The sequence below is a fragment of the Hoplias malabaricus genome, chromosome 7, assembly GCF_029633855.1.
Source record: "Hoplias malabaricus isolate fHopMal1 chromosome 7, fHopMal1.hap1, whole genome shotgun sequence".
In the NCBI taxonomy this organism is placed as follows: domain Eukaryota; kingdom Metazoa; phylum Chordata; class Actinopteri; order Characiformes; family Erythrinidae; genus Hoplias; species Hoplias malabaricus.
In genome coordinates, this window is record NC_089806.1 from 21,479,405 (window position 1) to 21,503,584 (window position 24,180).

The window sequence follows — 24,180 nt, forward strand, 5'->3', positions numbered from 1 at the left end:
TCTCCATTTTTGTGTAAAATGTCATGATGAATGGACCAGTAGGAATGCTCTTTTTACATTGACTTCCACTGAAAGATAAGAACGTAAAGTTGCTGTTTTGGGAGATACATGTTTTAAATTGGACAGCGATGATATACATAGAACAGAGAGGGTTTTAAATATGGAGCTTAGTGTGATTGTTCAAGGAAGTGTTCGTTATTTTTTTAACCAGACTTGACGTCTGACCTCTGTTAACATTTTACAGGCTGAAGTGAATGCACTTGTGTTTTAATATGGGCTCAAATATATAGGAAAATATTCTGCTCCACTTGGCTGTTCTGGTTGACTCTTATCACTTGACCTGCTAATGTACGTCGTATCAACTCTGCACTGTTCTACTGTACACTTAACCTGCAGTCGACCTGCATTCACAAAATCTAATCATCACTAAAGCAGACATGCTTGTTACCGGGGTACTTTAATGTTGCTAGAACGTTGCTATGGTTTCAACTACTGACTAAATCAGGGAGCTTTGATTACTGTAAGCCTTACCCGTACTGAGGTAAATGAACTGTTGAGGAGAAAACACAAGTTCAAGGATTTCGATAAGATTTGGATGAGCAAGTTTCACCCACATCAAACTGCTGTTATTGGCTTAAAAGAATAGTTAACTGTAAACAGACTTGCTTAAGTGATTCTGGTGTTTAATCATGTTATCTGTAAATTAGACCAAATTACACACAGGATTTAGGCTTTAAGATGGCGGGTATTAGTAGTTTTAGACATATGATATACCCTAATTTGGTCTATTTTTTTTATGGGCAGGATGTTGCTCTATGTCTAAAACCTCATAAGCCATCCAGGTTTCAAAATGTTTCAGTTGCTGACTGCACATGCCTCAGGGAATTCATTTGCTAACCTTCACCCTTCTAGTTCGGTCACATTATGTGATGGTAGGAGAGGAGGAGGTGGGGTGAGGCGATTTGTTAATTGTTTTAATTTTTTCCAAAGGATTTCTTTAAAATTCACCCAAATGTCAGACGTTAACGCAGTGTTGCATCCTGCCACAATGTTCATTTTCTTTTAACAGCAACATCAGGTTTACCATCATGTGTAGCCCTGCTAGCATTGTTTTTATTGTGTGCTTTTGCTAGACTGTCACACGCAGCTGGAAAAAATAACAGATTTATTTGTTAGTAGATGTAATTGACCTGAACATGGTTAGGTCTGGAAGTTCCCATGTCTGTGTTTTACAGAACGCTTGAAGTAGTCTCACTTTGAGAGCCGTAGAGACCACTGAATCATGCTTAAAGAGCACTGGGACATTTACAGCAGTGATTAGAGGCTTTGCTCTGCTCACGTGGTGCTGTAGGTTCAAGTCCCCATCAGGCCACAGGCCTGCATCTCTGTGAGACTTCATGCTGTCTGTACACGGCTGACTGAGTTTTTGGGAGTGAAAAGTTTTTGAGCTCATTCTGGCCTCCAGACAGAGGAAATGCCAGACCGGATATTTAAAGTCTGGGTGTTTTTCTTTGCCACACTCTGCAAAACAAATCCAAGCATCAGACTCTGTAGCTGCGTTCCAAAGCCTAGGCTGTGGCCGAGGTAAGACTGTCTTATGAATGCTCCTCCTTAGAAACTTAGGTCACGCAAATGGAATAGTCTAAGGAGGGTGTGCCGTGACATAACAGGAAAAGGTCTTATCTGCCTCGAGGCACTAATGTATAAGGTAAAATAAATGGTATTTGATTATTAATATATCCTGCAAGATAATTATATATTTTAAATTTTATTAAAACTCAACTGCAACCTTAAACACTCAAATATCAACAATAAACTTTACTTTTCAACTTGGACCAAAGATAAAACACTACTAAATTAAATAAATTCTGTCTTTGGTATTGTAAAATATACAATAAGCCAATAATTTTGTTGATTAAACATGGTATAGAGACATATTTGAATTAATCATTTTACACTTTACAAGGTAAATGATCTCTGCTCCTGACGCAATTTTTTTTATTTTGTTTTGGGCCACATCTTGTTTTCTCCAATGAACCGTACCTGCACAGAGAAGTGATGGTAAATGAGGGCCATGAAGAATGCATCAGTTGTGCTCTTGTAGTCATTCTGAAATTAGGCTGCATCTCTAGGCTGTAAACAAAGAGTCCTTCACATTGAAACAGCCACATTGAGCTCAGCTACAGCCTAGGAATGCAGCTTGTGTGTGCGGGAGTGTTAGGGCTGTAACAACTAATGGACAGAATGGATAAAAATCAATTATGAATTAACAGCTGCTAAATGTTTACAGCTAACTTTGTTATTGAAGCAGAACTGTGATGCATTAGCTTCTAAAGTTAACGCTTGCCTGATACATGGCAGAGGAGAGGCATTGTATGTCTGTTTAAAGGGAATGTACAGCAGGCAATATAGCTTCAAAAAAAATAAGACAGCCAGAACATGTGACATGCTCATATTTTCGATGTGTAATTAAAATCCCATAGAAAGAAAGAGGAAAGGTGTGTGAGTGTATGAGTGAAAGTGTTGATCTGTTTTTACTAAAACAATTGACACACAACCCTTTTTTGGTTGTTGTTTAACACAGAATATTGTTTTGAGAAATGTAAGTGCCTGTTCACACTAATTTTGTATTTGATATTTATTTATTATTTGTATTACATAAGGAAACATTTTTGTTCAAAATGGCATTGGTAATTACAAATAATGTGATTGTGTAGAAAGCAGTAGTTTTTGGAAAAAGACACACACTTACTTCTCCCTTCTAAAACTAATCCCCTAATACACGATCAGCACGGCTTGATAAAGGCCGGTTTCAGCTTCTTCATATATCCTGTGGCCTGTGTCAGTGTGATAATGTATTCTTGAGGACTGGTTTATTTGCTTCTCTCTGTAATAACATGCATCTCTCTGCAATGTTTGGTCTGAATGATGCAATTAAACAGGGGTTTTGTAGTCCTGTGTCCAGAAAAGAGGGTATGCATTAGACGTCACAGCTGATGAATGGCAGGAAGACTAAAACACAAAGTCTAAAAAGAAGAACCTGATTTTACAAATTGATTCATAGCCTTTTTACAGAGAACCAAACATTAACAAAAAGTGACGTGAATTACTTAGCAAAGAAGTGTCACCTCACTCCAAAAATAACTACATTTTATTAATTTGTGGTAGTTTCAGAGTAGAAATGTAGATGTCATTTTGGACGTTTGGATACCATCACATGTTTCACATTTTAAACTTGAAATATATGTATAAATCTGTTTTCTAAGAATCTATAAAACTTTGTATACATTTATAAAAACAATTGTGTGTGTGTGTGTGTGTGTGTGTGTGTGTGTGTCTGAGGGCCATGATTTAGGGTGGATGCACATCTGGTTGTGTGATTCCGTTTTGAACTGATGTGTAATTAGAGATTCCTTATGTTAGGAGCATGTGAGTGCTCAGATTTTAAGTTTATGATATACACACACTTTTAAATATAGAACTGTGTGCACATATTCATTTATAGCTCAGAGTAGCTTATGCCTATAATTACACTGTTTGACCACCAGAAAGTTTCTATCTCTCTCTCTCGCTCTCTCCCTCTCTCACATACGCTCTTTCTCTCTCTCACACGCTCTTTCTCTCTCTCTCTCACGTTCTTTCTCTCCCTCTCACGCTCTCTCTCTCTCTCTCTCTCTCTCTCTCTCTCTCTCTCTCTCTCATTTTCTCCTCTTCCACAACCCCCCTTGCTCCCCACCTTCATGAAGCTCCACCCCCCTGTTTACATTCCCTCCACCATATTTGGACGACTCAAGGTCTTTTTGTGTGTGTGTGTGTGTGTGTGTGTGTAAAACCTATGTCTTAGGGACTGTTGGCTACTTTGAATGGAATAATCTTTCCTTAGCCAGGATCCTCCCATACATCAGGAGAGGCACCACACAGGGTTACCTGTGGAGAGAGAGAGTGAGAGAGCATAAGCGAGAGAGAATGAGAGGAAGGGAGGGAGAAAGAGAGGTAGAGAAGAAGGGAGAGGGTGAGAAGGGAGTATATCAGAGCAACGAGGGAGAGAGGGAGAAAGAGGAAAGAAAAGCAGCCCAGGGGAGCTGTTATCACTTCACAGCAAAGAATGCAAGCTGCCTTCCTGCGTAAAGCTGTGCAGAAAGAGAGAGAGGAAAAGCTGAAAGAGAGAAAGTGAGAATATGGACCTAAAAAGTGGAGTCACCAGATGAAACTCACGGTTAGAACTTTCAAACTTTTTCGCTCTCTTATTCCTCCTTCCTGTTCCTCTCAGTCACAGACCTACCTATCTGCCTTTTCTCTTCATTTTCTCGTCATTCCTCTTGTTTTTTTGTGACCTAAAGCCACTTGTTTAGTTGGCTGCATATTTCAGATGCAGTCTCGTATTGCAAACAGTGATAACAATGTTGATTATTAATCAAAGATCAATAATAGATTATTATAAATCAGATTATTTCAGCAAGATAAGGGATAATTAAAGATCATTAAAAAGGTGGACAAAATGTTTTGTGGTTGTGCTTGATCCGTTTATGGTTTTGAAGCTGTAATCAAAGTTTTATTAGATACAAGTAAAAGTGTATATTTGATACACATATAATAAGGACTTATGGTTTATCATCTCTGTTTAGTTGTTTTAAAGTGTGTTGTATAATGCGCTATTTTATTGGTCAAAGAAGGCTGGTTTATAACTGTGTAAGGTGTGTGGCTTTTTCAGCATGAAGCCCAATGATATTGAGGCTAATTTGCTGCACTTCTAAGGTTAAGCAATACAGTAGGAACGAAGATGAGATTTAGTGCTTTTATAGTTGTGCAATAACAGTGATGCATTGACCTTTTGGGAATTGAATGTCAAGTTGCGGTTGGAATGTGATCTGTAGTAAGCTGCTAAGAATGATTTAGTAAGTCTAGAGTGAACATAATGAGGGGCTTCTTTAGGTATTTGTAATCCCGTATCTGTTTTGTAATATTAACTTTATTTATAATACATACAAGGAGTGTCTACTGTAATTAGTTTGGGATTTTATGTATTTTAGGAAATAGTTTGGACAACAGTTTTTTGCAAGACACAAATTGCTGTGAAAAATGACGTCAAGAGAAAGGAGCTGTTTTTGTGAGTGAGTCTCAGCAGCCAGCTGTGGGTTTTTATCATGCATGCCTGGTATTTGAATTTCTGTCTCTTGAGACTCTGGTAGCTATGTGTTACTAGTTTGTAGAGGTGTGGGCATGTGGGTCTGTTGGGGTTCTTCTTGTTTGTTGCTATCATCCATCTACAAAGTGTAGCAACTAATTCTTTGTACTATATGTTTATGTTAATACATATGAAGACATATACATGGGTAAGTGCATTTATGTATATTTTTAATCAGAACCTAGAAGGGTAACATAACGTATTCTGACAAATATAAAAATCACATATCATCCATCCCATTTACAATATTTTCTGAAAATGGGTGTCCTAACAACTGTGCAAGACCTTGTAGATGACCAAATCTTCGCCATCAAACTTTCATAAAACACAAAAGTAACATAAAAGACATATAAGTAAGTTTAGCTCTACTCTTAAGTCTGATATGGAAAACAACAACAACAACAACATACTGTGAGAAGGCAGCAGATGTCTGTGGATCTGAAAAGTATCTGTATCCAAAGCCACTAATAAATGGACCAAAAAAAAAAGCTGCTTGTGTTTTCAGAACACACATACAGCACCAAACGTGATTGAATTACTTGAATCAAGATAAGCAATTTCTAAGAATGGACTTTGGATATGTGGAGGTGAACTTTGAAGCATGCCTTCTGAAATGAAAGGAAGCAATAAGAAAAGGAAAAGGATGAACCACCCCCACTGTCTCCAGTACTGAAAATTTTACTTCTTGATCTTTTGACATTTACATATAGTGCTTAAGGGATTTGTGGGGAAAAAAATGCATCTACAGAGATTGTATGAAATCCTGTATTTTCGTGCATGTGTGCTGAAATGAACAGCCTTCCTGTCCTCTCTGGTCTCTCTGGCTGCATCTGGTTTGTGTAACAGGGTTTTAGGATTCGGTGAATATTTCATGTTTAGCCCTCACCAGCACACATGTCTCCTTTTGGGCACACATGGTGAGATTATCACGCACCAGCCAAAGCATTATCTCACTGCTCTTACTCACTGATTTACAGTGCACTGAGGCAAAACCACAAAGCACTCCAGACTCAGGATAAAAGGGAATACCCAAGTTTCTCTCCTACTTCAGGGAATGTAGTCACATGTTCAATTTTAAAACTTTTCCATGTGAAGATATTTTATTGGCATAATCCCACTGGTCCAGGAAACATTAGCAAACACTATCTTTTAAGGACACATGGTTTTAAGATTATCGAAGGTAAATAGAGCAGATGTTTGTGCTGATTTTCTATTATTCTTATTACTTCTAATAATTATTATTCCATATAAAAGCATCTTCCTGTGGCTGCAGAGTGATGCAGCAGTCTATGGGCCACTCATAATATCTCAGGCATCCTTTGCCAATATATCAAGAGAGAGCACAATATGCCTCACTTTCTGGGTACTCCACACCTCTATTTTTCTGCTAGTAAAGATGAGCATTTCTTAGCTGATATAACAGATCAGGGATCAGTTTACCCGAACAACTTATTTATGTTTCTCAGAGGAAGCATGTAGAGCCATCACTCTATTAGCTTGGCAGTATTGTGTGACTGCGGGAGACCTAGCTAATATATGAATGTATTTATGGCTACACTGGGCTGAATATTGGGTAAAATCATAAGCTGCACCTTTCTCAAACCCTTGCTAGATTGATAAACACTGCATTTCTTAGTAGCCCCTCGCAGGGCTTAATGCACTAGTACAGCTGTGTAGTGTAACCCAACATATGGAACAGATCGATTAACTGCTGAGTTTGGAATGCTGTTTAAGTGAGTGTAGCCTCACTAGAGAATTAGGAGCTATACAGAAGGGGACTTTTTAAAGCCTAGCCACACGAGATGTTAGAAATGTGGATGTGTGTGATAAAGCAAAGGACTGGGTGTGTTTTTGTAGCCTGCATGAATGACACTGCTGGTAGCTTCATGCTAAAGGCTTGCCATGATGTTCAACAGGATTGTATGTGCGTGTGTTGTGTTTGAGATAGTGAGCGAGAAAGAGACATGACAAATGTTATCAGGTCTGATCAGTGTTCAGCTGCTCCTGCATGACTGATGTGCTGCTTTTTCAAGGCCATATGATGGTCACACAGCAGCGAATCTGGACAAAGCCTATGTGGGGTGTGTGTGTGGTGACTAACAAGTTAGCGACTCTTTGATGGTATGTTGACATGGAGCGTCTAGACGTTCCATTCTGACACATTGTACAGTAAGAGTGGACTTGTATGTCAGCAAGTGTGGACACTTCATCTGTAGTGTGGTTTTACACACCTCTGAATCACCATAGTGAAATACAGCAGATGAATGTAGCTTGTGTATTTTTTTGCTTACCTGGTATAAGATCAGTGATGTCAGTTACCGATGTCTTGATTTGTTGGAATATCTACAAATGAAAATAGCCAATTTCTTTGATAAAACAAAAACTGGTAAATTATGTAAAATAATATATTACCATTGTAGCATGACAAAGATATAAAATGATGTCCCCAATTTAAGTGATAATATTTATGCTTATCAGATATTTTATTTTATGAGATATTTTATGTAAAAATATTATTTTGCAAATACTAATAACTCTACATTAATACTAAAGCATGTTTTATTAAATCCCTTTGTGTGGCATGCCTGTAAAGCGATGCAGGTCATATGTACATCTATGCAACAGGACAAATACTTCATATGTATATAACATACTTATTGAAATGGTCTTACCATCTTCATGTGCATTTGCACCACAGTAATAACTTCTCTATTCTAATTGTCTCTACCTTTCTTCCCCCAGCTCAGCCGACTGAGCGTGCTCACTCTGTGAGCAGTGATTCTGGCTTGTCCAGCAACTCACAGTGGACCGGAGGGCCAGCTCCTGGATTCCAGAGTGAACACAGCCCTGAGGAACCCTCTCAGCTCCATAGAGCAATAGCTGGTTGCAACATGGAAGGTGATTTTCAGATTATGACCACTGACCTGGCAGTTACCAATCCCAGAAAGGAGAAAGCATCTGGAGAACATTTGCACCATTTAGATACTGCATTTCATATCAACGGAAAAGCAGTGATCACAGAGCGGGAGACTGCTATTCTGGATGATGACGATGGCCCTCATGAAAGTGACACTTACTTCTCCAAAGAGACAGGCCACGAACTTGCTGCTTTGTCATCGTTTGCTGGAACAGGGGAAGTTAGAGATGAGGCATGTTCGGCCTCCAGCGAGGCATACGGTAATGCAGTGAATAATACCAGCATTCCCAAAGACACCACCATGTCCAGTGGCTTTCAGACACACATGTGGGTCAGGCAACAGCAGCTAGTCTCTGCTAATTCCTACATATACCCTTCATCAGACAGACTGGAACAGAAGCAGGAGCTGGAAAGTAGGAGCAGCAATTCCATCATGCCAACAAGTGATGGTCCAGAGGCAGAGAAAGATGATGAGTTTGCTTCCCTTGCCATGGATATTGACCAATCAATTGAGCAGCTAAATCAGCTGATCCTAGACCTGGACCCTGAGTTTGAACCTGTGCCAACACGGGCCCGAGGTCACGTAATGCGTTCAGCTTCTCTGCACAGCAATGGCATTGGCCATTCTGCTGGACAAGCAAAATCCAACCAATCTGGTAAGCAATTTATTTGTTAATACTAATGTGTCAATATTGCTTTATCAATATTGGAACACTGTAATATTAATTTTCCGAATGAGCATTATTGATAGATCGCTAAAACAGTAGCCTCCTCGTTTCCAGTCAGTATGTTTTTGAATGCTAAGCTCATGGAAATGGCTTGTCACTTGCTCGCTCACACACTCACTCACTCACTCGTATTTACCTAAATGAATCTCATAAGCTGACCCTTCAGCATATATGTGAATATTGCATGAAGTTAGCATGTACAGTAATATGTAAGGTTTCCACTCAAATGTGCTGTAGAAAAAAAAGAATATATGTGCTTAGAATGTATAGGCTCATTGACTGTATTACTGTTAACTTTAATGTAAACGTGTAAAAATGTAATGATAACAACAGCCTATGCTAAACTAGCACTGCAGGCAGAGAGATGGAGAGACGGGTAGGGCATCCTACCCACCTAGAGAATGATGCAAATGCTGTCCCCATCTCCTGGCCTTGTATTGTTGTTTTATTTTTCAATATTTAATAAACATTTATCAGTACATTACAACAGCAAATGTATAATACCAATCTAATTAACATCTGGTTGTTACATGAGACTAGCATATAAATTGGATCCTGATAAGATTTTAACCAAATGTTGAATTTACACAGGGTAATCAAATGCATCTCGGGCTAATCACCCTCAAATGTGATTGCTTTGTAGTGTGTAATATCCAAATGACTTCTTTGTTTCGTTTGGGGATGAACTGTGTGTGTCCTTCCTCATCACAGTCATGGATCACATGCATTGTGACATGCTGTATTGGACAAGGTTTTGGTTGTGCAATGTGGCATGAAGAGATGGATGTATTTACACTTCAGTAACATCTGTCTGAAATGTGTCTCAGTCCTCCGAAAGTGGTTTCAGTAAATCTGTTTTAAATGTGTCTTACAGCTATGTTTTATGTGAATAATCTCTATCCAGACATGATCCTAATACTCAAGAAACATGAAGAGACCATGTGTAAACTGGGTCATCAATAACTGAAAATGTAATTTATTTCAGCATTCACTGTGTTCCTTATGCCCTACTTTTCTTTTTCTTGTGCATTCATTGTCACATAAGTGAGGATGTAGAAAAATATTGGTCTTGACAACATACAAAAACTGTTTATTGAACTGATTTTATGCTGAGTGAAGTTATTGTGTTTTGGACGTTTCTGAGCATTTAGGCTTTCATTCAGTTTTATTGGAAACTGCTGGACTTCACCAAAACAATGGAAACAGTGAACATAGACCCCATGACCAACTAATTGGACCTACAGAAACTCTCAGAAGACTTTTAAATATACTCACTGTGTTTAAAAAAAATCTGCTTCTTTAACTCAGGTGGAACGCTTATGTTGGCTGGGACAGTTTCAGGTTAAGCCACACACACACACATATATATAATGGACCTCTGTGTGGTGTCTTGGGCTATGGAAAGTACTCCTTCACATTTTTGTGTGCTGTGTGTGTGTTTGCGAGCCCAAATGTGTAAAGTGTAGGTCCATGCGCACATCCAGATTCAAGGCCCTTTGTTAAGTGTACATATAACTTTCTCTTTGTTTAAACTTGCAGCATTGTTTGCTCTTCGCAGCTAACTGTACTAAAGTTGTCATAAAATTCCTGGAAAGAAAGTGCACTTTCCATATCTGAAATTCATTCCATGCGTCGCATCCCCATGAGCCTGAAGTTCTTAAAACACAAAAGTTCAGTGGAAATGTTCCTGGAGCTTGGCTGTGTGATCTAGATTCTTAACTAGACTCCTGTGAATATTCTTCCATTTGTACAAAAGGTAAAGTACTTTTCAGTCTTTTCAGTCCTTAGAAATCTGTTAGAATCATCTTTCATCCAAGATGATTTTTAAGCACCTGCTTGAACCCTCAGTTACTTTAGTTAGACAAGTAAGAAGAATTTTTAAGAAGACATCAGTGCTGGATATTTTTATTGATAGTCAACAAAGTAAATTTTAGAACATACATATGTAAGGATTTGTGTAGCATAATATGTAACGTTCGGGCCACACGGCAGGCAACAGGTAGTGCTATGGTCATACAGCTCCAGAGCCATGTGGTTGTGGGTTCAATCCCTTCCTTGGCTTGCTTTCTGTGAGGAAATTTGGAGTGTGTTGCCCCAGTGTCTGCGTGGGTTTCCTTTGCATGCTTTGGTTTCCTCCCACAGTCCAAAACACATTTTGGTAAGTGTGATGTGGTGGTCTTATTTAAAAATACCTTATAACCGTAATTCACGATACCACATTACACTCATGATCTAGGAAATAATATCAGCCATTATGAATGTATATTTTAAATACATAGTTTTACATTTGAGGCATATTTAACCCTTATTATCTCATTTATTGTTACCTCTATTACCTCTTACTTTTATTGTTTTTATTTTCATATTTGTTTATCTTCCCTCTAGAAATATTTGGAAAAGTAAATAATAATGAATTATTATAACGAGAATTACTGAAAAATATGCTAATTGAATAGTCTGTGTCAATTTCTTAGAATGACATACAACATAAAAAAAAAATTATCTTTGTGAATGCCAGTGTATTCTTGATTGAGCTTAGGGCGGCTGCAGGCAGAACAGACTGCTCCAATTTTTTGATTGGTTTTAAAATTGGAAATTTTTTCACAACAATACATTGTTTTGGTTAGAACAACTTGTTATTTCCCTCAGTAACAGCAACATGAGGTGCATTCTGGTGTGTAGCCAGTGCACAGTGGATAAATTTATATGGTTATATAATTGGTATGGTTTCAGCATGCAATGGATGTTAAAACAACAAGATGCTTTTGCCTCCTTGAATTCCTCTTCATGCATCAGAAGATTGACCAAGTAATTACAAGCAACATTTTAAAGTCAGTACATAAATAATGGCATATTTAATTCTGTACAGTGCACTCAACACCGCATCCAGACATTGGGACCCACACACAACACAATGAAAGTACCACCTTCGGCAGGAAAGCTTTTCATAGGCCTCCTATCCACATTTTTTGCATTGCAGCAGGCATAAAAACTTGACAAGAAGACAGAAGTAAAAACACAAAAAATATATCCATATATAAGTGAGTGGAAAAGGGAAAAAAGACAATAGATCTTATCTGATTTTCTATGTTAATCTGGCATATGTACAATATCATATTACAATCATGGCTGTTATAATGAGGAGGTCTGGGATTTTCCCTCACTCACTCATTCACTCACTCACTGTTGCTCACCCTCAAACACAGACACACAGTAAAAAAAAAGCCCTGACCCTGTAGTAGAAAGAAAAAAATGTGGCATATTATTACTGTAAATGTCCTCTGGCACATGTCCTGTTAGGGGTGTGTGTGTGTCTGTCTGTGTGTGGACAAATTGTGTAAGGGCTCAGGAATGCATTTGAAGTAAGCGGTACCTTACAGCCTCACTTTTCTTCACCTCTTTGTGCCACTATCAGTAGTGTGTTATGGTGCTATGCACTTCTAAAACATAGAATACATCACATTCATGAGTTTGTGAATCTTACAAATCTCTGTTCATCTATTGTGCACTTGTAACATATCGCAACATCCTTTTTACAGATCAGTTACCATCCAATGACACTGTACACAGTGCTTTCCAGTAGTCAGAATAACACAATAAAACAAGTTCACTGTTATACATATTGAGGGGTACTAATCACAGTTCTGAGTATGTGTCACGTATGTATCTTAATTTTATATCAATGATGAAGGGCACTAATGTACTTGATGCAGAGCACTAAAACGTCCCCATTCTGGAGCTTTTTGCTAAACGTGAGTTTGAGTGAATGAGATAAAGCTAGTTCCTACATATCTAATATAAATTTTACCTCTTGCTAGAGAAAGAAATTAGTTCTAGTAAACAATCAGATATCAGTGGGCAAGACACATCTATTAGCTGCTAGCTAGAACTTCGGCTTGTGTTGACCGAGTGTACTGTGGATGTTAAAGCTGGAGTAGATGATTTTGTACAAAACAAAAATTAACCATAAAACTCCCTCCTTGTATTTTCACCCTCCTTCGAAAGCCACTACCTTAAACATTAGAAACGGTACAATTTTGCATTGCACCTTCAAAACACTAGGGCTGAATTTCAACATATATGATATTCAAATATCTATAACTTTCTCCACCCTATGTAGGGAGTAGGGTACTTTTTGGGACAGACCGTATTGTACATGCCGCACCAGTCAGGAAAGAAACCCAAGCCATCCGGAACATCGGCGTAGCTATTGGGTGTTTTCTTATAGGTGAATAACACTATGTGAATAAGGAAGGTAGAAAAAACATACACTGGCCTCTATAAAAAGGGACCCATGAAGGAAAAAAGTCCCAGCATTGCATTGGCATCCAGGGGTGGGGATGAGAAAGAAGGCAGGTAAGCCGTTGTTCATTATGTCTGACCTGAGTGAAATGTTTTGACGATGTGTTTACAGTCCTGTGGCCTATATAGAAACGAAATATTTTAATTATTCTTGTCAGAGCAGTTATTTTACTGACTCTACTACAAATTAAAGGAGCTTGGATTACAGGAATTTGTGAGTGGGGTTTAAAGGGGGCGTACGCTTCTTTGCATCAGATTTTGCTGCAGTCCAACACCAGATGTTTATCATGTTGTCACCAGACTTTAAACCTTCTTAAAATATCGTGTCTGGCTTTGTGTGACCATTTGAGACTATTCATTATAATAAAAAAAAAACCCTCTGTTTTACTTTTACTACTCAAACATCCAGCTAATGACTCTCAAGGTTTAATGCTTTATTTTACAGTCATATTTGCATCAGAAGCTTTCCTTAGTAATTCTGTAAAGATAGCCACAGATTGCCAGCTTTAGATTTCCGTTTACTAAAGTTCAGTATACTAAAACTGGCATTTCATTAGAATATAGTGCACATGTCTAAACGGGGACATGTTTTTGTAAGCATCTGTACCAGGGTGGTTTTTCGTTTTTTTTTTTTTAAACTGAGCTACAGCTGTATAACTGTTTTCTCTTTCTGGCCCTTTAATTTAATTTAAATTCCTGTCCTGAAATGTTCTTATTCAACTTATCAGCAGCTCAGTGTGCAGTGAGTACTCCAGAATTTTTTTTGGAAGGACTGATAAACATCAACATAAGAGGCAGATTGAAATGTAATTCTTATGTAGTGCATAATGTTGTTGCACTCTGAAACAAATCTTCTATTTTTTTTGGAGTTAATTTGAAAGACTACTTGGGAAATTAGTTACTACTGTTATGAATTATGTCATTCAGCTTCAAAAAAACATTCCTTTTCTTAAATGTGGCGTTTTGGATATAATGAACTTGTCTTCTGGTAGGAAACTATGCAAACTAGCTTAAATACCTCCCACATTGGCTGCATTAGACCTTGATTTCTTTTTGAATTGATTTCTGCGAATTTAGTGTTGCCATCTTGAAAATCCTAAATATATGTGCAGTAATTTCCTTTCACCTGTGTTATACAATTACAGGAGAATATGGCTGTGTAGAATTAATGGCCTCCTTTCAGTGCAAACTTGTCTGTTAAAAGTGTACTGTATTGTAGAGACTGTAACATCAAGCTGAAGTAAAAATTAACCTACTGCTACTTTATATTAACTATCCCTGCATGCTGACGGCAACTGTATTCACTCCAGTAGATGACTCACTTTAAAGACTGAACTGAATGATAAGAAATGTCTCTCTTCAGTGTCAGCAGTCGAGTGGTGGTTTTGAGTCTTTATATGCAGAGGCAAGAGCATTCAGGTTATTGAGAGTAGTTTTAGTTGTATTGGGTTGGGGTCTGAATATAATCGGAAGGAATTTCGTTGGTGTTTTTTAGTTGAATATGCATCAGATGCGTTTAAACTTAAAAATCTGGTTAAACTGCCTCTCAGACCACCTCTTCAAGATATTAGTGACTAATGGGATTTTTCTCTGAAGAGAAAATGCATTAGTAGAACATCTGTATATGTGATGTGAGTCTGTGCTTAATTTCTTTAATCTTCGGCCACAAGTATGTGAATAGCAGTATTTTTTCCACCATTGACTGATGAATCTGGAATCAATGGTATTATTTTTTTCCTTCTCTCTCTCTCTCTCTCTCTCTCTCTCTCTCTCTCTCTCTCTCTCAGGCTGGAAGCGGAGACAGATTAGTGATGTCACATACCAGAATGCATTTAGGAGTCCTGCTGGTGATTTATTACAGGTGTTACCCAAGTCTACTGACTCCAAAACACCTCAGGTATACACACACAAACACCCTGCTGTGTAATGAAATAAAGATGGCTTTGGCAAACCATATGACTAATTTCACTCCCATGCACAAATAACATCTGGCCTATTGTGTTTGCATTTTTGAGTGGTTTGACATTGCTAACCATAAATTTAGGGCAGTACGTTATTGCACCAAACTTATCTGTGTGTTTTTAAATTAGCTTATAGGTCTTTATGGCAGTAACACTGTGGACTACGGAGACTTCACTCCACAGACAGACAGAACTGTATGGACAGACCTTAACCAGCCTCCATCAACACCTGCATTTCCTGTGTCCCCGCCTACACCCTATGGTGAGTCTAATCTTTTAGTTAGAAAGCATGGTGATCTTAGGGCCATAGGCAACTGCTCCAAAATGTCCCATTTCTTTTCATGCTTTTCTGTGAATTTTACATTGTTCATCCATCTTTAAATATCATTGTATTTCCAACCTCTATCATAGTGATTAATGTACTATATGAGTTATATAGCTTTAAAGGTGACATCTTATGAAAAAAATAAATCTCTGGATATCTGTAGTGTCTACCAAGTCACAAACTATAAAATGGGTTTTTGTGGTGTGCTTGGTTATGAAAATGAGTACCTCTGATTTTTGCTGCATCTAATGTAAATAGTATACATTTTAGAATTGCTCCACATTCTTGTCTGAGTCTCTCCACTCACATCGCTGGACCTGCATTTATATAAGGGCTCAAAGACGAGGTTAAACTGAGTAAAAAATAAAAAAGTGAGCGCGGAGGGATAAGGGCACTGATTAAATATCGTGAAAACTAGAATGTGCTGTAGAATGAAGAAAACCAAGTGCTGAATTTAGCTGTAGTTCATTTTCCTTTAAAAGAACAGGTGCTGATACTGATTGTTCTGAACAGGGCTGTTTAGACAGGGTAAGAAAAATGTGTTGTTAGATCCTTGTTTCAATTTGACCAAAGCATTTCACAGATTTTCATTAAGACCTGAGGAACCTCTGATGACTTGTGGAAAAGGGGGTATAATAGGTCCCCTTTAAAATCAGTTTGTGAATGAGAAAGAAGCAGGACAAATATATTTTACAGCTTTTGATCTGCAAAATCTCTGTTAATCTGTCTATTTCTGTAGTAATTTGAGTCTTAATTCAAATCCCGCATCTTTTAAGTGTGCGTGTATTAACCAATGATTTTGTAAATGTTTCAGTGAAGAGTGTGTATGACTTTTCCCACGTGAGCCACAGTCCTCAACCCAGTGCACAGCACATGCTCTCAAGGACACAGCAAGGTAAACTACCCTCACCTGCCAACCTCTCTACTGTGAGCAAACAAGAACTTGAAGCGTTACACTGAAAGATGTTGCTTTGTTTGTGCTAAATATAAAAATTCCATGTAAAATACATGGAAATTAAACACGTTTAAAGTGTGTTTGTTCAAAGCATGATTTTGTGTGATCAAAGAAACAAACTTAAACTTGTTAACTACATTCTTTGTGCTTGGTATGATGACATTGAATATCTTAGTTAAAAAAAACATTGGCTTTTTTTTTCCAGCTGTGTTGACGAAGCTATATGACATGAACATAAATTTGCCAAGACATCTTACGTAGTCCTCCATAAACATCTAAAATACGTATTACAGCATTCATTCTGACCTACCATACCCTGTGTTGCATTATGATACTTTCTGGGATAAATAAGTCCATATAATAATACAGAGGTAATAATGCTTATATGACAAAAGTTGGCACTTCCTGTTTGACTATGGCCCTTGGACATTTTGTTTAATTTTAGGGTTTCAAAAATTTAGGCTATGTCAAGTCATTATGATATTTATACACTGAATTACAACGTAATACAAGTTGTTTTAACATGCTGTGTGATTTCACCCAGTGTCATGACTATCAAGCTTTGAAATATAATCAGTGTTATCTGTCAAAAGAGTGGTGTTAGTTTGACACCAGAGTGAAGCTCAAAGCAAGCTCTGACAGATGATGAATTGCTATAATATTTGTGGTGTTATATTGGGATGTGTCAGCTCCAGTTAGTTTTTCTAGGTACTACTTACAGTTTATTGCCAAGTAGTCAAACACTCTCAGGAAACTGGCATTGTTTGTGCAGAGAGTGAAAACTATAATAACAAGCACTCGTAAGGCATTTCAGATAGGTTCAAAACAACTAACCAAGTAATATTACTTCTGTGTTTCTGAATAAAGTGGAATGGAATAAGCTTTAAAGTATTTGTTTTGGGTGGCACGGTGGTGCAGCAGGTAGTGACGCAGTCACACAGCTCCAGGGACCTGGAGGTTGTGGGTTCAAATCCCACCCCAGGTGACTGTCTGTGAGGAGTTTGGTGTATTCTCCCCGTGCCTCCGGGTGCTCCAGTTTCCGACCACAGTCCAAAAACACATGCTGGTAGGTGGATTGACTCAAAAGTGTTCATAGGTGTGTGTGTGTGTTGCCCTTTGAAGGACTGGCGCCCCCTCCAGGGTGTGTTCCTGCCTTGTGCCCAATGGTTCTGGGTAGGCTCCGGACCCACCCTGACCCTGAACTGGATAAACGGTTACAGATAATGGATGGATGAATGAAATATTTGTTTAGGTTTATGTCATGACTGTCTTATATAGGTGTCATATTGGCTTATGAAACTTTCTCTAAAGCAAATTTTAAACCTATTCAGAATTTAAAGCGACTCTTTTCACTGAACACACAGATTCAGCACAGTTTGTGAGTTCTGAAGATTGTTAGATTTCCTTTCTGTACAGTTGACCTGTAATATCACTCAAGGATATGGGAAGGGAACCTATTATGAGATAGTGTTTATGACTTTGTGTGTGTGTACGTGCACATCATCAAATGTGTGTTTGTGTGTGTGTTTGAGAGATGGAGAGAGAGCAAGAAAGTGAGAGAGATGCAAATTTTAGCTTGCCATGTGAAATGCATTTTTAAATTAAACATTTACTGGATTGAGATGGGAATTTTTAAAGAAAACAAAGATTTATATATATTATAATGTGCTTAATTAGAATTTTATTCATGCACTGTGATAATTCTATACTTCTCTCCTGATGTATAGCTGAAGACATGATTTGATGTTATTAGGTTGTGTTAGGTGTAGTATACTGATATTGAAAACTAAGACATTGGCTTATTTTATATGATTTTTACTATTATATCTTTATAATGATTCTGTGAATTATGAAAATGTTATAATAGGTCTTTCTGGCTATTACTACCCTACCAAAAATATCCATATATCTTCAAATAGTAACTCTGCAAGACAGGTTTTCTTTTTAAATTTTAATTTAAATTCATGTAAAGAGATTTTTGAGGCATTTTTGAACGGTTCCATTAGTTCTTCTACTGTAATAATTTCAAAATTTTAAAACGCATCTGAAGATTTCAAATGATGCAAACAGTTATATTTAGGAAAATTGGATTGACGTGTTCTTTGGCTTGTGAGTAAACGTATTTGTGCCTATAATATGGAGAGGCATTCAACAGAATTTCACATCGAAATCATCAGTTACAATAAAAAGCTTTTCACTGCTGTGTTGAAAACTACTAAAAATAGCTCTCTGCGCTTCAGGAAACAGCCCTTTGGGCCAGGAAACAGATTTCCTGTGGCCTCGGCCATTCAGGATTTTAGGATGTCCAGATCTCTCTGAGGTCTGCATGCTATAATATGTACAAATGTGTGATGATGGACAGATGTCCTGTCTAAATTCTGGCCAACTTTGAAAGCAGTGCAATACTTTAGCATGGACTACAGTTCTACAGATCTACTCAGTTTCTTTCAAAGACCTGGGAGACCAGTATTCGTTTTGTATTTAAATGTTGAAATGGCTCATGGTTTTTGTTGAAAAGGTTTGTAGCTTACATAATGTGCCAGTGCTGCTTATTTATTTTAACATGCAACTGACGGCAATCACATAAAGGGCTTTTTTGAAAAGTCTATTTAGTCTTTAGTTATTGCTTCAGACTTTTAATGAAATACTCATTAGTATTTAATTAACTGTTTTATTTATTTATTTATTTATTTTGCAAAAACAAACAGTCCTTACTGTGACACAGATGTTAGTGCTCCAGGACACATTTAATTTACTTTTAATCACATTTTCACTGTAGATTTATATAAAGACAGTGGCTTTCCTTTACCATTTAGGCTCATTCTGAAGAAACCCAGAAAAATAGGAAATAAACAAACAGGATAAAGAGTGAGCCCTTGAGATCCCAGGCTGCATGTCCAGAGGATGTGTTGTGTATTTTTTAATTTCCTGATGTGGGAAAAAGACAGCTGGTTATATAACTTACTGTGTATTTCATTTAAAATAAACATGAGATAAACTCTGATTCTCTCAGCCAAGTAGACACTGACAGATTAGTGTAAATATTTACTGAGATGTTTGGGGCAAGGAAAAGGACTTTCACTGATAAACGGATATTAACTCGAGAAAGACTGTCAAAGACTTTCTTTAGGGGATAAAAAAAAAAAACATTTTCAAATTGTTTAAAATGACTGAGTTGTCCACTGAAGTTGATCCCCACTGAATCATAAGTATTCTCTGAATAATATTTTTGAGCACAGCTCTTTTTGTTCAGTAGTTCGAAGGTAGCTCCCCCTTCTGGTCCTTTTCTTGTAAATTGTTTGAAAGCACGGAATAAGCAGAATGTTTGTTATTGTAATAACATTTCTGTGCCATTTGGGGCATTTCTTCCTGCATATTTATTTTGGCTCCATGTTCCTTTTGAATCTCCATTACTGAACTTATTGAAGCAAATATATTAGAGCTGTTGTTTCAGTAAGTCTTCCAACAGATATATAATACTTATTTTACTCATTACCCTGCATGTTATGGTATTATATAGTTCAGCTTACCCCTAAAACTTGTAATATAAACAAATATATATATATATAGTACTGTTATGATTTTTACAATCTGTATGATGATTCTAAAAACTGAGTGAATTAATTTTGCCAAGTGAATTCATTTTTATATCTACATATCAGTGTGTGTATATATATATATATAATGTATGTATGTATCAGAAGTTATGTGAATACATACTCAACCAATGAACAGTTAAAGGGCTGTAGATATTACTTGGAATTTGATGGATTCACAGCCCAGTTGCTGATAGGTAATTAAATACTTTTCTCTTAGGGGACTATACTAATACAAAAGCAATCACATGGCAGCTTTACAGATCCACTTAAAAATGTTATATATTGTAGGAAATGGAAAACAGGCAATATTTATTTCCAAAGGAGCAATTTGAATGAAACCACAGAGTTAAAATGTATACAGAACACAGCGAAAACCTTATAACCGCAGCATTCATATTATGTTAACCAACTCCTCCTCTGTTGCTCCAACAGTTATACACAAGCCGCTTTTATAACTGTAATTAACCGTCATTGTTATCTGTTATGCTCTCGTTACTGACCTCAAGCCCAGAGCTGGTAAAAATAACTTTATAAACCAGACTCTGACGGTGGATCGGAGGCCAGTGAAGCTGGTGATTGGAGCAGCTTTATATTTGAACAGGTGCCTTAACGAAGGCTGAAAGAAGACCCTGTGTCTGACTCACAGACAAAGCGCATTAATCTCGGTGGCGCATTTTCAAAGTAAAGGTTTGTAAAAAAAAAAAATAATAATAAAAAAAAATTTAAAAAAAGCATATTTTGATTCCAGACAGGCTGTTATTATGGGGTCGCATCTAACGCTCTTTTATTATGTTTAAAAGCTATTAATTAACCCATTGTGAGTGGGTGCTTTTTTACTGAGTAAGCAGAAATGCATTAATAAAGATGGGCTCATTAATAAAGAAATGCTTATTTCTTTAGATTCTATGCGCCCCACCTGCAATACCTACACACCCCACTAGTGGAGCGTGCCCCACACTTTGTGTAACAATGCATTAGCGTGTGTGTGTGTATATGTGTGTGTGTGTGTATATGTGTGTGTGTGTGTGTGTATGTGTGTGTGTGTGTGTGCAAAAACAGATGTTTTGGGTGGTTGCACATGCCCAAAGAAAAGCAGAGCATATGGATCTCTGTAGGAGGACGTCCTGCACTCTGACCCCTTGTTCTGCCATTTTGGTTGGAGATGACAGATTGCAAGGGTTTGCTGTTTACAATGTGGAGTGGTCAGTGGAAGGCAGGAGGGTGGCTGTGAAGTCACATGTTAATGAGGCTGAAGGGCTCTTTCTGTGTCCATTGGCCTCACACCAGGCAGGGGCAGTTGTCTCCTGTCCTCCCTTTTCTTTCATAATGCCCTCCCCCTCCATTTCTGGCTCTGTCCCATTATTCACTCCTCCTGCACCCTTTCAACAACCCTTTGTTTAGAAAGTATATATATATATATATATATATATATATATATATATATATATATATATATATATATATATATATATATATATATACACACACACACGCTATATCTCCATTTTTAAATGAAAAGAGCTTGTGAGCAAAAGCTTAAACTGAGAATTATTATTTGTCCACACTGAATGGATAGGGTTAGGTTATAATTCATATATTTAAAATCTCGGAAACTGTTTATCTAACCATGATGCTAACTTGAAACAGACATGAGATGACTGTGTGCCCAGGCTGTTTTTTTTGTAAGCTGGAATGCTTACAGTCATTTAGTTCACTTTCTATGGTTTTAGGAAAGCGTGCCCCTCAGGGACTTTGGGGCTCATGGGAAGGATTAAGACAGTCTCCCCACTAATCTTGTGCCCTCTCTCTCCTTACCTCACTCCCTCCTCTCCTCGCTCTCATTGGCATACACTCTTGTCCTGTGTGACTTTTTATTCTTATAATGTCACAGAAATAGTCAAGTGCAGATTAGCCCAGCTACTCTTACTGGTTTTCTTATCTGAATCACTGTGTTATTCTAAAGACAGAGCATTTTTTCAATACACTACACAAACTTGTTCCTTCCCACCTTCTCTTCTTGCTTCCCCTCACTCCTCAAAAGCTAGAATCACAGTTAATGAAAGCGTACCCTTCATAGGGGCTTAGGATAAGAACTGGGACAGGACCTCTCTCACTTTCCTTCCTCAAAGCCTAAGTCACTCAGTCAATGGCACATTACTGTAGGATTCATGAGTGAAGTAGTTTTCCATCTGGAGCCTCACAAATCGCGGCCAACTCAATGACTTCATTCAATCTGGGCACAGCAGATTCACAGACGCGCGCGCACACACACATGCATACACACACACACAGGGAGGCAGGGAGAGAGAGAGAAAGAGTGGGAGGCAGGGGGAGAGTCACTAGAGAACAGACAGTAACTTGTGCGACGTGCCGTTAGTTGTTGTGCCAGGAAGCAGTCCACTAAGAGGAAAGAAAGAGACAAGTTTTGAGTGAACATTGGAGCAAAAAAGCACTGTGGAGAAAAACATTTTCAGTGAGAGCTGAAACCGAACAGAGACGTGGACTGGAATTCTTCCCCAAAATAGGACAGACTGCAGCCACAGCTGACTTGTGTTATCATCTTGTATTTTGTGAATGAATTTCCTGTGAAGAATTCTTTATTATGACCGCTTCTCTAGGTATGTGTGTTCTTCAGTTAATTTCTATGGGATTTTGAGGAGTTTGAGTCTGTGACTAAATGTGTGTGTGTGTGTGTGAGAGAGAGATTATATGCTAATGATTTAACAGTTTGTTCTTGCCATTTTATGCAGCCTTGAATTGAAAAATGTGAGAAGTTACCTCCAGACAAAAAGTTCTTCTCTACTGTACTCTTAGACTGATTAAAGGCACACTTCAATGTCTGAGGTGTGTGTGTGTGTGTGTGTGTGTGTGTGTGTGTTTACAAACAGCCCCTGGAATGTCACGTTGCTGATCGTTTATCAGATGCCTCTCATTTTTTGGTTTCTGTCAAATTATATCACCCTTCTTTTAACCTCCTTTGATGCCTCACTTTGTAGAGTGATGTTGTCCTATCACCACTGGCAGAAATTTAAACCTCTAAAATGCGTTACTCGTTCAGTGATCAGTTGCAATGTGTTTCATCATGCCTTAAATATGTCTGTACATTTGATATGTGTTTGGAGAGGTATTTTTGTCTTGCTGTGCTTCAGTTCTCAGTTACTCCTCAGAGGAATGTGAGCGATGTTGTAAATAAATTATGGTTCCAAATGGTGACCGATTTAAGAGAGTTTTGTTTTGTTGTTGGCCGTGTGTTTTTGTACTTTCTCTGTTACCATATCAGTAGTTCAAAGGCTTTGGAATTCCTCTTATGAAAATCACACACACACAAACACACACACACACACTCTGACCACTGCATTCTGTGAAAACCACTTTCAACTATTTATTTCTCTCTCTCTCTCTCATTACTCACAACAGTAGGATAATATGCTGCTGTCATAGAGAGAAATAAAAAAGTGGTTTGGCAGCATGTTGTCTGGTCAGGCAGATTCACTGGCTCACCATGAGCAAAGCTGAAAAGAAAGTATATGTGGGCGTGGTGTGTTCAGAATCATTCAGTCAAGTGCATGTGTGATGTACCTGCACATATGTAGAGCTTGAGTGTGGTGGAATGTTCCATGAAGACCTATTTTATTCTTTCTCTAGGGGGAAGTGTGAAAATATACATTTCTATGAATCTCTTTGTGAAGTGGAGGATGGGGGATCTTATGTAATCACAGTGGCCCAGAGGGTGGGCTTGAAGCTTGATGTCAAATCTCTTGTTGGTCTCAAAAATAAAGAGCCTAAAAGAGTTCTTTAGAGTGTTGCCATAGAAGAACCATTTTGTTTACTTAATAGCCTTTCAGCGCTTGGATATTTAAGCTTTGAAAACATGCTGTGTCAATGTGAAGAGCTGTTTTTTTAATTTAATGAGCATCCACGTAGTATATGTTCTATACTAATGTAGTGTTATTATTTTGCCTATAGTTGCTTTTCAAAAAAAAACAAAAACGCGTATCTCCAGTTGTCTGACCCCTTTCATGCTGTTCTTCAATGGTCAGGCTCCGCACAGGACCACCAAGGGCAGGTTTGATTTGGGTGGATCATTCTCGGCACTCCTTTGTCACTAACGTGGTGGTGGTTTAGTGTGTGTTGTGATGTTACAAGTGGATCAGACACAGCAGTGCTCCTGGAGACACCCCTCATTGCCACTGTTGGACTGAGAATGG

At 37.9% G+C, this 24,180-nt stretch overlaps 1 protein-coding gene across 1 annotated transcript in view; it reads left to right on the forward strand.

The window, feature by feature from the left end:
• tns3.2 (tensin 3, tandem duplicate 2) overlaps positions 1–24,180 on the forward strand; it is a 55,481-nt gene that overhangs the window by 14,232 nt on the left and 17,069 nt on the right. Inside the window, exons 13-16 of the mRNA XM_066676519.1 lie at positions 7,928–8,758; positions 14,920–15,029; positions 15,223–15,355; positions 16,233–16,313. Coding sequence (XP_066532616.1) covers positions 7,928–8,758; positions 14,920–15,029; positions 15,223–15,355; positions 16,233–16,313 — 1,155 coding nt within the window. The remainder of the gene's footprint in view (positions 1–7,927; positions 8,759–14,919; positions 15,030–15,222; positions 15,356–16,232; positions 16,314–24,180) is intronic.